At 37.7% G+C, this 15,802-nt stretch overlaps 1 protein-coding gene across 2 annotated transcripts in view; it reads right to left on the bottom strand.

The window, feature by feature from the left end:
- ADGRG2 (adhesion G protein-coupled receptor G2) overlaps positions 1-15,802 on the bottom strand; it is a 229,208-nt gene that overhangs the window by 95,818 nt on the left and 117,588 nt on the right. Inside the window, exons 4-5 of one of the 2 annotated variants that reach the window (XM_075335436.1) lie at positions 11,828-11,857; positions 5,420-5,467 (exon numbers count right to left, since the gene is read on the bottom strand). In XM_075335436.1, coding sequence (XP_075191551.1) covers positions 5,420-5,467; positions 11,828-11,857 — 78 coding nt within the window. The remainder of the gene's footprint in view (positions 1-5,419; positions 5,468-11,827; positions 11,858-15,802) is intronic. The other variant, XM_075335437.1, reaches the window with a different exon arrangement.

Raw genomic sequence — 15,802 nt, 5'->3', positions numbered from 1 at the left:
TGATAGTTATAACTTTTTTATTTTGCTCCTACATCTTGATTCTTTGAGGGAAGAGAAGTTTATGCTAATAACATACATTGTATACATACATATATGGCATATACAATTGAAACCAGAAGTTTACATACACTATCTAAAAAGACACATCTCCATATTGTTTTCACTATCTGACATAAAATCAGAATAAATCTTTTCCGGTTTAGGTCAATTAGGAATCAAAATTATTTATATTTGCCAAATGCCAGAATAATGAGAGAGAATGTTTTAAGGCATTTTTATTACTTTCTGCAAAGTCAAAAGTTTACATACATTTCATTAGTATTTGCTACCATTGCCCTTACACTGTTTGACTTGGGTCTACCATTTTGGATATCCTTCCACAAGCTTCTCACAATAGTTGGTAGGAATTGGGCCCATTCCTCCTGACAGAACTGGTGTAATTGACCCATGTTTGTAGGTCGCCTTGCTCATAAATTTTCAATAGGTTTGAGATCAGGGGTTTGTGATGACCACTCCAAAATATTGATTTTATTTTTTTATCCTTATTCCACTTTGTAACCAGTTTGATTATGCTTCGGATCATTGTCCATTTGGAAGACCCATCTAGAAGATGTAATACCACTGAATGACCACAAGATGTCCCTAAAGATCTCTGAGAGGCAGCTAAAGTAGAGATTGTAGGTCAGAGGAAATATAGGGAGAACATTTCTCCATATCAATTTCTGACAAAGGAATTGACACATTTGCCCCAATGGTAAATTAAAAGGATACATATACTATAGTCCCTAAAGAAAAAGGTGGAACAAGTAATTGATTGGGTAATGTGGAAAGCAAGAATATACTTACAAGATAAAATTTTTCCAGTGCTCAAAGAAGAATGAGCAAAGCATTAAGCGTACTACCTCTGAGATGTCTGATAAAGTCTGCCAGACTATTTTACAGGTGGATGGCCGCAAAGGAACAGAAAAAATACGAGTGTCCAACTGGTAGGTTATAAGTGCAAGGGATGAGTGTCCATCAAGGGCTTGATAATAGGGTAGGTCCCGCAAAATGTCTCTTCAGATGTACTCACCACTTCCATCAGGGTATCCCGTTAGCTGACGTCTCTGCTGAAAGGCATGAACCTCTGAGCTGCATGAACTGGTCAACAGCCAGTATGTATATAAATGGATATACAGTATATGTACAGTTGAAAACAGAAGTTTACATACACTACCTAAAAAGACACATATGCATGTTTTTCTCGCTGTCATGAAATCAGAGTAAATGTTATATCTTTGGAAGTTACTGATGGGTTTATTGGTAACATCTGAGTTAGAGACATATCTGAGGATATATTTTAATGAAACACCTGAAACACACTGCTTCTGGGTGTAGCATCATGGGAAAGTCAAAATAAATCAGGCAAGATCTCAGAAAGAGAATTATGGACTTGCACTGGTTCATCCTTGGGCACAATTTCAAGATACCTAAGGTGCCTTGTTCATATGTACACACAGTTATACACAAGTACAAACAAGATGGAAATGTCATCATACCACTCACAAAGGAGATGGGTTCTGTGTACCAGAACATGTGCATATCAACCCACAGAACAAAAGCAAGACCTTGTGAAGATGCTGGCGGAAGCTGGTAAGAATGTGTCATTATCCACAGTGAAACGAGTACTGTATCAACATGGGCTGAGTGTCCACTCTGCCAGGAATAAGCCATAACTCCAAAAGAAACATAAAAAGCCAGATTAATGTTTGCAAATGCACACAGGAACAAAAACCTTATTTTTTGGAGACATGTCCTGTGGTCTGACGAAACTAAAATTGAACTGTTTGGCCATAATGACCATCGTTACGTTTGGAGGAAAAAGGGATAAGCTTTCAAGCCTAAGAACACTATCCTATCTATGAAACATGGGGTTGGCAGCATCATGTTGTGGGGTTGTTTTGCTGCAGGAGGGACTGGTGAACTTCAAAAAATAGATGGCTTCATGAGGAAAGAAGATTTTGTGGCAATACTGAAGCAACATCTCAAGACATCAGCCGGGAAATTAAAGCTTGGGCAGAAATGGTACTTCCAAATGGACAATGACCCAAAGCATACTGCCAAACTGGTTACAAAGTATCTTAAGGATAACACAGTCGATGTTTTGGAGTGGCAATCACAAAACCCTGATCTCAATCCTAATGAAAATTTATGGGTAAAGCTGGAAAGGCAGGTGTGAGCAAGGCTACCTACAAACATCAGTTCTGTCAGGATGAATGGGCAATTGTGAGCAGCTTGTGGAAGGATATACAAAACATATAACCCAAGTCATACAGTTTAAGGGCAATGGTACCAAATACTAATAAAAATTTTCCAGAAAATAATAAAAATGCCTTAAAACATTCTCTCATTCTTCTGGCATTTGGCAAATATAAATAATTTTGTTAATCCTAATTGACCTAAAACGGGTAAGGTTTATTCTGATTTCATGTCAGATAGTGAGAAAAACGTGCCTATGTGTCTTTTTAGATAATGTATGTAACTTCTGGTTTCAACTTTACATCTATGGGGACCGAAATCAGGCTCTTTAAAATGGTTGTAGAAAGGGGTTGGGGGGGTAGAGTAAGTGCGGTTTGACTGCAATCAATCATAGACGCCGGGACTGCCGATGGGGGAGGAAAGCAGTGAATATGTATGAAGGATAATGAGTGGTACAGAAGTAGTATGAGGCGGCCCAGTAGCAGTGAGACTGGTAAGTATAATGATCCTGCTTTCCCATTCTTTTTCCTTCATTTTCCATTTTTTTACTTAATTACCTGAGTTGCCAGATCCAGATCGTTACCTAGAGTTCCCGGAGACCTCCTGGCCTGGGGTTGGTGCTCGGGTGCTGGATTTCAGCCTCAAACTATTTCTATGTCCATGTAGCCCTTCCGAAGAAAAGTCCAGCAATATTTTTACCTGGTCGGTCTTTTCCTTTGATACTGAGTAATTAATGTTTGAATTGATATGCAAATGAGGTTAAAGAGCAACTTGTAGATCTCAAGCCTCTGTCACTCCAGCTCAATTCCTCGCCCAGCACCGACTCTTCCTGCTGACAGACGTCTGCTCTGCCTTAAAGTAACACAGAACAGAGGCTGTCAGTCAAGCTGACTGACTGCCTCTATACTGTTTGACTTTGAGCAAGGAAGCGGTTAGTCAAGCAGGAGGCAGCGGTGCTGGGTGGGGAATATAGCTGGCATCACAGAGGCTTTAGACCTTTAAATGGCTTTTCAGCCTCATTTTAATTCAAATGATATTTTCTCAGTAATGGAGGACAGAATGGCCATGTAAAGGTATTGCTGGACTTGTCTTTGAATGAGATACAAGAACAAATAAATAGTATGAGGTGTGAAATCCTGCTGACAGATTCCCCTTAATGCAAACCTTTTTCTTACTTGGGCCTACAGCAGATGAAAGGCCAACAGACGGCACCCATTCAGCAATAAGAGTACACTTTAAACATGTAAGAACTTTAACATGGGAAACTTCAGATGTAGCAGCTGTGGCTGCCATGCTGATAATGTCACAGAGTCAATATAAGTTGCATGTGAACAGCCACACTATGAAAATAACTTGGACAGCGTAGCACGCTTCACTATGTGGTGGAGTTTGGTACATCTGCTGGTCAACAAATGGCCAATGGATGACATCCATGAAGGTATTGATCAAATGTATACTTTTTATGTATGTTTAACATATTGTTCTGTACATCCCTTTATGTGTTGAATTTTGAGACAACGAACGGAAGAACACATGTATTATGTTAACTGTTGCCTAATCTTTACTAGAATAACTATCATATGCCCTTTCTATTTAAGCTGGATATTTACATCCATGGTAGAAAGTGTTAGCACCCTTGAAATTGTTTCACAAAGTTAAATATATTTGTCCCAGAAAAGTATTGCATTTACATGTGTTGTTTATACACGTTTTCCACTGTGTATATTGGAACAACAAAACACATACAGAAAAAAAGGCAAATTTGACATAATTTTACAATAAACCTCAAAAAGGGGTGGGACAACATTTTTGTCAACTTTTCAAAACTTGGGTAAACCAACTTTGTTTCAATTGTGATACTCATTCAACCTCAGCTGTGGCAAGTAACAGATGTGGGCAATATGAAAATAATTCCTGAAATCAGAAAAAAAGGGGAGAAGTTGACTCAATCTTTGCATTAGGTATATGTATATGCTACACTAAGCATGGAGAACAGAAAAAGGAGAACTACCTCAGGACTTGAGAACCAAAATTCTAGAAAAATATGAACAAACTAAAGGTTACAAGTAAATCTCCAGAGATCCTAAAATTCCTGTAGTTTGCCAAAATGTATGCGAGTAAGCCCTTCTTGGAAATCCTTCTTGGAAAGCATCTTGTGGACAGATGAAACCAAGATAGAACTTTTTGGTAAAGCACATCATTCTACTGTTTACTGAAAACAAAATGAGGCCTACAGTCAAATATGATGGAGATTCAAAAATTATTTGGGATTCTTTTACTGCCTCTGGCACTGGTGCCTTGATTATGTGCAAGCAATGATGAAATCTGAAGATTACCAAGGGATTTTGGGTCGCAATATAGTGCTCAGTGTCAGAAAGCTAGGTTTGCATCGTAGGTCAGGGGTCTTCCAGCAAGGCAATAACCCCAAACATACTTCTAGAAACACCCAGAATTTGAAGTAAAAAAGTGCTGGAGCATTCTGAAGTGGCCAGAAATGTGTCCAGATCTAAATTCCATTGAACACTCGTGGAGAGATCTTAAAATTGCCGTTGGGAGAAGGCGCCTTCAAATATGAGAGACCTGGAGCAGTTTGCAGGAGTAGAGTGGTCCAAAATTTCAGGTAAGCGGTGTAAGAAGCTTGTTGATGGTTATAGAAAGCGACTGATTGTAGTTAGGGCGTGCAACCAAATATTAAGTTGAAGGTGCCAACAATTTCGTCCAGCCCAGGTTCTGAGTTTTGTTCATAATTATGTCCAATTTGCCCTTTTCCTTTGTGTGTATTAGAACAACACACACAAAGAAACAAAGAAAATAAACATTTGTATAACAAAATGTGTAATTGCAATAATTTTTTGCACGAAAAACTTCAATTTCGAGAACAATTTCAAGGGTGCCAACACTATCGGCCATGAGTGTATCTCCAATAATATGCTTATGATATATGGCAGGCTTTCCTTTATAACTTTTTCACCACTCTTCAGTTTTATGAAGAATATACTTGGATTACAGTATTGTGCAATATTACACAATTCTCCCAGGCAATAGAGTCATAAAGCTGAGACATGCCATGAAGGAAATGTATTCAACACGACATGAGTGGGGAAAAAAGAAGCATTAGGTTTTTAAATCAAATTATTTATAATTAGTATAACATGAGCAAGATTTACAGGATTATTGTTACCTTTAAGAGATCTTTTGTGAAACAAGTGAATGATATTGTTGATCAGACCTGTTTCGTAGAAGAATAAAAAGGAAATAAATTATATGAATTATTATTATGGTAAAATACCTGTAGATTATTTATTTATTTTGCGTAATTATTAAAGCTGATTGAAGATTCAAGATTCACATTGATTGTTACTAGTGAAATGATGAATAGATCTAGCATTCCATTCTTCACAAAAATATATCTTTATTGATCCTTTAAAATCTAATAATAAAATGCATATTCCGAACCTTGGGCCTCGCTGACACGTTTCAGACCTCAGTCCTTACTCATAGGCTAAGGCTTGGAGTATGCATTTTATTATTGAATTTTAATGGATTTATAAAGATATAATTTGATGAAGAATGGAATGCTGGATCTATTCATCCAATTTCCACAGTGATCCAGGCATCTGTGTATCCATTTGGACTGAGTGGTGAGCTGTGCTTTCCTTTTTTCCTGTTTATTGATTGTTGCTGTCCTGCCATAAAGAAAACATGTTGTAGCTGGAAATATTTTTCCTGCCCTCAAAATCGTGGTAATTTATGGGTGCACAGTATGATAGAGGTGCCAGTATCTCTCCACGTGCAAAGTGCGCAGGATTTGTTTATAGCTGCACAGATGCAAGTCCATAGAGTTCAACCCTTAGAATATAATTTGACACTATTCATTGGGTACATAGCACTGAAGGATTTTACTATTCGCATCCTATTAGCATACTTGTGTTATGGCCCCTGTTTATGGAAAATATGATGGATCAGTCATACGATGTACTAAAATGGTGACCAGCAAACATCAGTGACATATGAAGAAGTCCAGGATACAGTTGACACTTCTGTTATTCTGATTGCAAGCATAGCTCTGTATGACGTGTAACTTTTGATACAAACAGAAGCTCTGGACATATTTGTGGATAGTACTGCCACTCCCCAATGACTGGACACAAGTACTGAAATTCTCCAGGATGCTCTCCAAAATCACTAGAACTTGTCTGACTCATAATGTTAAAATGGTTGTGTAATATTATATTGCTGCATGGTCAAATCTTAGATATGGATGGTTGCTTTTCTTTACTTTAAAGGGAACCTGACACCAGATTTGGCGACTATAAATAGTGGCCACCACCAGTGAGCCCTTATATACAGCATTCCAGAATGTTGTATATGAGAGCAAGGCCGCTCTGTATAACATAAAAAAACACTTTTATAATACTCAACTATGGGGGTGGTCTGGTCTGATGGGTGTCAATACTCTCCGGTCTGATGCCTCCTCTCTCTGGTCCGGCGCCTCCTCTCTGTGGTGATCGCTGTCCTCCTTCTTCTGATTCCTATGTGCATGACGCGTCCTACGTCATCCACACTAGACTGCATTGAGGTCCTGCACAGGCGCACTTTCATCTGCCCTGCTCAGAGCAGATCAAAGTATTGTGGTGTGCATGTGAGAGCGGTCTTTAACCTTTCCTCATGCCTGCGCACAACAGTACTTTGATCTGCCCTCAGCAGGCTAGATCAAAGTGTGCCTGTGCAGGATTGTAATGCCGGCCTGGACAGGATAGGAGGACGGAGATTGCAACAAAGAGGAAGCGCCGGACTGGAAAGCAGCGACACCCATCGGACTGGACCGCCCCCTAGATGAGTATAATTTAGGTGTTTTTTATGTTCTACAGCGTGGCCCGGGCTCTTATATACAGTATTTTGGAATGTTGTATATAAGAGCTCACTGGTGGTGGCCGCAGCTTATAGTCACCAATTCTCGTGACAGGTTCCCTTTAACATTCCCTGTGTTTTCTTTTGTTATCTGACGCCCATGTGTTGCTTCACTTCTGATCAATGTCAGCATGCTGCTGGTTACATTATGATTATAGCATTTACATGTAGATAATATTGACACTCATAATTTAGCAATATTCATTTATTTTGCATTTGTGGTTAATTATTTTATATAATTAATTTAGTTATTGTTGTTATTTAGCATTATTTTAGTAAAGCAAGGACACCAAACAATTTTTTTTAAAACTTGAAAATGAATGGGTTATTGTGGTACACAAATGCTAAAAAGGATTGAAAGCAGGAATACTTAGCAAGCAAAAACGCGCACTGGATGTTCGTGCCTGTATTTAATAGGTTTTAATTGTTATATTTTACTGTCAACTACGGACATATGAAAAGAAGCAATTAAAAATTGAAAGAAAATTTATGAGTATAGAGATAGCAAAGAAGCACATGGGTAGAAACCTGTAGCCTTGTCCTATATAATATTTTATGAGAGTTGCTATGTGTATCCAATAAAAATGGTTTTACAACAGATTGCAAATATTGCACACTAACAGGAACCTTGGTCCGAATGCAGTTTTAGAATACAATCCAGAAACACACAAGAGTCGACAACAGCAGAAGCCATTTATCAATAGATTTAGCCACAAAGATTCTTGCACAATCCAAGTATTATTACAATCATTAAGCATAACTCCTCTCAAAACCTGAGTGTTTACATGCAGATGTATTCTAAATGTCCCAATATCTCTTACTGCATTAGTAAATACCCCAAAAGCTGAGATATGGGATGTTGCTTGATAAAATCTTCATACCGGAGAGTAGGTGTCTCTTGTTAGTGCTATTTTTTTTCATTAAATAGAACCTGTTACGTGTCTATAATTAGTAATTTTTTTCTATGTTTCAAATGGCGCTGTTTTCCTAAATCTGAAGTTGTTTTTTTCCTGCTTCTCTCCATCCGTACAATATGGCCCTCTATTCCCTACATATAAATCTAGTCCTTTTTATTCAAGTGGGCATGGTCCTCATGGAGATGCCCACAGACAAGATTGAGGACCACTCCCACTTGGCTAAAAAAGACCAGATTTACATAAAGGGAGGAGGAGGCCATATCTCAAAATTGGAAATGTGTAGGAATAAAAGGAAAACAACTACAGATTCAACAGAACAGCAGAATTTACACTGGGTAAAAAAAATAAAATCAGGAACACTACTGGTGACTGCCATTACTACCGTGTTTTCCTGAAAATAACTCCTAACCCGTAAGTAAGCCATAGCAAGATCTTTTGCCCTCTTTGGGGAATGCTTATAATATAAGCCCTACTCCAAAAATAAGCACTAGTTGCATACCATACTATAATAGTATCCTGAAATAGAGCTTGTGCAGCCTTTCAAGATATGTAACTTTCATTGGTGCATGTTGCCCCGTTGTGTTGCTCTAAGCTCTGAAAGTTTATAATATTCACTCCCTTCTCCCGACCACCCCGTGCCGCCCACATCAGAGATTGGAACATCTGTTAATGGCAAATGAATATTCACCCCCTTCCCCTGCCCATAATCCCACCCCTCTGTGCTGGCATCAGTGATTGGAACCTGTGTTAATTGCAAATGAATATTCAATTTCTGTTAACGGACAAGACTTCCCATGAAAATAAGCCCTAGAGTATATCTTGAAACCAAAAATAACACAAGACCCTTTCTTATTTTTAGGAAAACACAGTACCTCTCCAGTATGACAACCGAGGTAAAGATATTCTCATTTGTTACATTCCTATGATTTTCACAATTAAAGGAGGTATTCCTGATACTTCAGGTTCTGAGTGGAGTTAAACATTAAACATGCAATCAATGTATCCACACAAAGATTTTTCTGTATGATTGTACTGATTTTTCCCTACTCCAAAATCTTATCATATTAAAGAACCGGTGCTTTGTCAGAATAGAAAGAATCAGTTGAGTTGACGTTCTCATGTTGTGAATAAATGTAAATTTCTCTGATCACTGATGATGACCCTTTAGTTAACACAGACAGTTACATGACTGGTGAAAACTTGTGTATGGGTCATGTAGCACTCCTAAACTTGTATTCATATGGAAGCTGATCTTAAGTTACTGTGCTCATGCGGCTTCCTCCGCAGATACAAAACAAAATAACAGTCTATCTACAGTAAATCATCAGAGCCTTACAAAAGGTTTAGTATTTATTATGAACAGGTGAGTGCCATCAAATCCTAAAGTCACTCCTGAATGTACTTTAAGCACTACATTTTCAACTTGGAATTATGGTAAAAAAAAAGCGTAGAATTTAGCACTTGCCCTCCTTAGGATCTGTTGTATGCTTCCACTAGGATGTACTTATGGTACTTAGCATCTTGATTCTTTAACTATTATTAAGAGGTGTTATGTTGTTATTTTACACATAGGTCATATTTTATGGTGTAAGGAAACCATAATTAAAAAAATAGCATACCTAACGCTATAGTATGTGGGGGACGAGGGTAGGGAAATGAAAAAACAGCTTCATTACTAACCCTACAATCTATAGTTGTAGAAGATAAAGATCATATCATAAAGCCAAAAATTTAGCGAAGCAGGCAATGCTTTGTTCACAGCATGATTTTGCATCCAGTTGAAAGATGTTTTTTTTTTTATCTTATAAATGATTAGAAAAAAAATAATGTGTAAAAACAGGATGGATATTTTGTTGCATTGTGTTGGTCTTGACTTCTATATATGAAAAAAACAGTCTTGATCTTATTCTGTTCTTTGGCATGAGTGAAAACAGAAGTTTGCATATTTTTTTGTGTCCAATTGCATCCAGTTTAACCCCCTCTACCCTCTAAAAAAAAGTACCTTTGAACTGGATGCAAAAACATCATATGAACAGGTCATAAATGGGAAAAAAAACATGACAAACAAATCGGAAAGTTGAAGCAATTTTTTAATGCTGGATTACGATAGCACCTCATTGCCTTACCATTTTTCCTCTGCGAATTGCAGCATTTTACAAAGATCGAGTCTGGATTAAAAGGGTTAGTGGCAATAGTCGCTTTTACAATTTCATTGCAAATACAGGTAAATATTATATGGGAGCAAAATTCATATTGTTAACGTGTTAATAATGTATAGCACAAAAATACTGTATGTTAGTGTTCAATTATGTTTAAATGCATTTTCATTCTGGCTACTAACTAATGACACTGAATTATCTGCCTCTGAATTAGACAATACAAACTGTATACATTATTAAGAAGATCTCTTAGACCTTATGAGACTGGTGTTTTTACTTTTAAAATCCATGTCAGAATGGCTGAATAATTTGGATAATAATATAAGCATTTTATTAGTCCAGAAATAGAATGAGTCCAAGTCTCCACCCATTCACCTGCAGATTGTACTGAGCAGTGTGAGATCTCAGCTGCAGGAGGGGTTCTGAGGAGATGTGAATCAGGAAAGCTGTGTTGAGACTGAGTTAAATATATAGAAAGGATTATACACCCATAGTAACAATTTTAAAGTAAATACAACATCTTTATTAGATCTAAGAGATCTTTCATTAATGTATGTACTTTGTATTGAGAAATCAGTTGAGCCTAAATGAAGTTTTCTTAAAGGAGTCAACTGCTTTAGCTTTTCAGTTTTTTTAAAGACCCTGAGTTGAGGGACCCTAATTTATTAGCCAGAGCCAAAAGTGACCAAAAAGAACATCTGTAGGATCCATCATACCTATTACATTGACAGCTCATTGATTTTGATGGAAAATGTTTCAATTAACCAGTGGTTAAAAATCATCATGACTGTGAAAATAAGTAGAGAGTGGATTCAATATGGCAATAGGTGACAACCAAAATCATTTTTATGGGTGGGACAATGGGGTAGATATTCTACACTTAGAGATTGTTTGCATTTTATATTCCTGGCAATAATCCATGTTCGTACAGAGATGATTTTGTAAAGTATTATTTCCAACACTCAAGTCGTCACAGTTCCCATACAGAACTAGTTTTTAGGATTCCTTTAGTATTGCACAGATGATGGAATTATTCTTAGTGATAAGTAAGTGTGATCGGTACTGCTCGTTAATGAATTGAGTATCGAGGTTCTCGAGTACTCGCAGAGCTCAGCCGAGTATTGTGGATGCTCGGATATTTCATCCGTGAAATAACGACCACAATGCACAGGCTTGCTTCACCCTAAAATAAAACCCAGCTCTCCCTCAACCGGGAAAGGCTCTGTTTATTGCTGGCTGTATGAGGGTGGTGACCCGAACATGCCAATCACTGACTTCCATAATGTTCTTTATTCGCATCAAGCTCATCCAAACATCTGACCAGCTCGAATCAAAGAACGAGCATTCATACATTTTAGTGCTCGTCCATCACTAATTATTATCACAGCATCAGCATTTGCCCCTTGTTCTCACAACCTGTGCAGTACTAAAGAAATCCAGAAAATATGATCCGTTGGAGGGCCCATGGGGACTGGAGTCTTGGAAACATCGGTGTAAAGTATACAGCGGCGACTCCTACAGAAGTTGCAGTCATAATAAACTGATTATATTCTGTTAGCAACATGTAGTTTACATAAGAGATGTACATGATAGAAATCTTACCAGATGGTGAATCTTCAGATGAGTCTTTTGCTGCAAAAACAAAACAAGACAAAACACAGCATGAGTTACTTATTACACATTAACTTTAGTTCAAGCATAAAACAGGTTTGCCTCTAGAGGGCCACATCTGCCTTATGAAAATGTAACCTGCACCTTGTCTCATTCCTTCAAGTAATGTCCTTAGGACAAGAGAACTCTATTATTAACTGTCCCGTTTCTGTGAAGGCAATTGAACTATTCAGTGTTTTAATTATCTTTTAATGTTTATTTTATTTTTTCTGCAGTACAACTCCCAGAATAGGATTTTAGTACAAGAAGGTTCATTAGAATGAATATATTTATGACAATATAAAAACAAAAAAAATTACCTCTAAAAAACCTCTGGCAATCTTGTGACTTTCTCCTTATGCTTCATGAGTTTGACTTAAAATATGTCAAAAAAAGTTTAAAAACATGGTAACCATTACCAACTACCGAAGATACAAAGATACGGAGTTCGAGATGTATTGGAATTAATTTGTCAGATTTCATAATTAGGGATGGGCGAGTGATCATGGGGACTGTGTTGGGGCTGTGTCAGGGCAGGTAATAGCCCGCATCTTTGGGAAAAGTTTTGCTCGAGTCACCCATTGACTCGGTACTCGAGTCAACAATTGCCGAGAGTTCAACATGCTCAATTCGAGTACTGAGCGACACTATTCATGATACAAACTGCAAAGAATATCAAATATATGTCCTAAACTTGATGAGACTAAGAACTTTAAGAACCTATTTAGGCTATGTGCACACACTCCAGATTTGGTGCAGACATTTTCTGCATCAAATCTGCACCTTCTGTTAGAAAAACACACCAAAAAATGCATTGTTTTGGTGCATTTTTTTCCAGGCTTTTTTTTTTTTTATTGAAGTCAATGGATAGAAGGGCTTAAAAACGCAGGAAAAAACGCCCCAACAATTGACATGCTGCAATTTTTTCTGCACCAAATCTGCAAGGAAAAAAAAGCAACGTGCACACAGCGCAGCAGAAATTTCATAGACTTTGCAGCTTCAGTATATGCATGCAGATTTTGATGCAGATTTCTGAAAAACCACATTAAAAAACGCACTGTGTGCACAGGCCTTTAAAAATTGCTGTATAATCTTTAGTGAAATTTCCCTGTCAAATACTAAAATAAGCGTTTTATAAGTCTAGCCATAACTTGACTCTATATTGAAGATTATATAGACAATGTCACATGAATTTTAAAGGAAATATTAAGAATTATTTGTAGTTTTGAAGCCTTTGTCACTCTAGATCTGTTTTCCACCAACACTGCCTCCTCTTCCAGCTTGACAGACAGGGCTCTAGTCTGTGGACTTCAGGCAAAACAGCCATCAGTGAAACAGGAGCAAGCGAGTAAGTGCTAGTGAGAAATAGATCTGGAGTGACAGAGGCTTCAGAGCTACAAATAGTTCTTCAAGTTCATTTGTATATAAATGTAAACTCTGATTATTTAGTAGTTGATGAACAAACTGGAATAAAGGTATTGTTGGACTTGTTTTTGAAAGAGCTACATGCACATACAAATGGTTTGGGGGGTAAAATCCTGCTGATAGAGTCCCTTTAAAATTAAAGATTAACTGTGTTTCTAATGTTTATTTAATAAATGAATAGCATACATGAAAATAAGCAGCTTGGTATTTTCTCAGAGAAATCTGCTTTTTTCTCTACAAAGACTGATCATTCATTCTCAAAATTTTCAAATCTGAGGTAAAATCTCTATTCAGTCTGTAACCTTATCAGACAGACTGATACGATTGTAGCTAAGTAATGTAAATAAGTATTTGTCTTCACTGAATGCAGATTGTACAGCAGAATAAAGACTTTTGAAAAGGAATAATCAGTCCCGAAGGAGAAAGAAGTAGATTTCTCTGATAACATATTACAAAGTTTCATAGTTTCATGTTTATTATTAATTTGTGAACTAAAACTTAAAACGACGGTTAATCTTTAAGTACACCATCCTCATCAAGGAAGAAATCTATCTAATAATACATACCATTTGTAATGTTAGATCTGGTGACTGATCAGTTCTGACAATTGTCTTTCGCTAGTGAACTCAACAACCAACGCTGTGTTGATATCACTTTACAACTCACCATACAAAGACCCACTTTGTACCACTATACTAGTCAATGATAAGGATGGTTTTGGTTAACATCTTAATTAACTAAATTGAATAACCCTTCAAAATGCGAACAAAATATTCTTGCACAACACAGACCGCGAAGCAAAACCAACTGCTAAGAAATATGATACTTTTCTCCACTTCCAAGTGAGTCATTCAAGTCTCTAGTGAAAATCATGAGTTTCCAGTTCTTTTTCTCTCTCTTTTTCTCTAATGTTGCCTGTCTAGTTTTGCTTCCCTGTTTAGCAGAACGATTTCTGGAATCCTGACAGCAAAAGAAAATATATAAAACAATAGAGATTCCAAAGGAACAATATAAGTGCAGTAAAACGCATTTACTTTTTTCTAGCAATTAAAACATTTCTTTCTAGAAACTGAAAGTGACAAACTCATATTTGGATGTGTTATAAGTTCAATAATGTTAGATGGAAACTATCTGAGGAATAGATGTTAATGGAAGAATACGGTATCAGCAATTTTTCATTCATTCATAAATCAGTATACCGTGTAAAATAGCAAATGAATTTTGCTGTTCTTGTGCAATGGATGGACGTAGATGCTTCTGCCTAACGTCAGCTAATACAGGTGCTACTTGAACTTATCTGCTATTTAAGTTTTCTGAATTTTTGCTTCAAAATTCCATGATTTTTCAGTTTTAATGCAGCAATCTCCTAAACTGTCAGCTGCCCATTGAAATCCCAGTAGAAAGAGGAACTGGCTGCTTCCTCCATCACAAATGTTTCCATTAAACTTAATAATGGCATTCCTCTTTTCCTTTGTCAGAACAATATCATACAATCTCTGATTTTTAAAGGGAACCTGCCACCTACAAAAGCTATGTTTACCCACAGAGATAGTGGTAATCCGCCAACAGCATAATCAGTTAACAGCGTTGTAATCGTGTTTGGCAGTGTAACAGGAACCACAGGCAGCTAATGCCAGCAATATGAAATAACCAGTATCTGTCACTAATGGCTCTGGCCAAAGCCAAGTTCTGATCACAGATGTTAACCTTTTAGAATAATGGTTAATTAATTCTCTGCTTTTCTTGTCATCTGGTCTTCTCTGGGATTCAAACTCCCAATATCTCACATGGCAGGCAGCAGCATTTTCTTTGCTTACATGTCCAAATGATCTTCTTCTTTATAGGCACACTGCACTGGTTCATAGAGATACTGTGACATCCGGCTAATGCAGAGATGACTATTTAGGAGCCCTGTTTTATTCTTAGGACTTGTGACTTTGGTCAGTCCAGAAGCTGTGGGGTTAAATTTCTTTAGTTTGTGTTTCTTCCTGCTGTCAGCACTGGGGTGAAGGGCTGCTCACTATGTACACCCTGTGAATCAGTTCCAACTGCCAGTCAATAAATTCTGCTTATTTGGTATATACCTAATCTTTGCTCTTGCTATCATTTCCTGATTTATATCATTCTCTGACCTCAAGTTGTATTTTGACCATCCACTCTTTTTCTGGTTTGTCTCTGATGTGATCTTTTGATATTGTCTCCGCGTGACGACCCTTCTTGCTGCCAGCTTGCTCTAACAGACAGCAGCTGACTCTGGCTCCAGCCCGGGTTCCATGTATAAAGGCTCTCACACTGCCAGTGCCGGCTCCCTGCTCTCTGCACACGTAGCCGGAGTACACATCGAGTAATTAACCCGATGTCTACTGTGGCTAGGAGTGCAGGGAGCAGGGAGCCGGCACTGGCAGTGTGAGAGCGGCGGACGCTGGTAACGAAGGTAAATAATGGGTAACCAAGGTAAGGGCTTCTTGGTTACCTGATGTTTACCGTGGTTGCCAGCGTCCG

The sequence above is a fragment of the Anomaloglossus baeobatrachus genome, chromosome 2 (genome assembly GCF_048569485.1).
Source record: "Anomaloglossus baeobatrachus isolate aAnoBae1 chromosome 2, aAnoBae1.hap1, whole genome shotgun sequence".
NCBI lineage: Eukaryota > Metazoa > Chordata > Amphibia > Anura > Aromobatidae > Anomaloglossus > Anomaloglossus baeobatrachus.
Note: the sequence above shows the minus strand (reverse complement) of the source record. Positions and strands in the feature narration are given on the sequence as shown.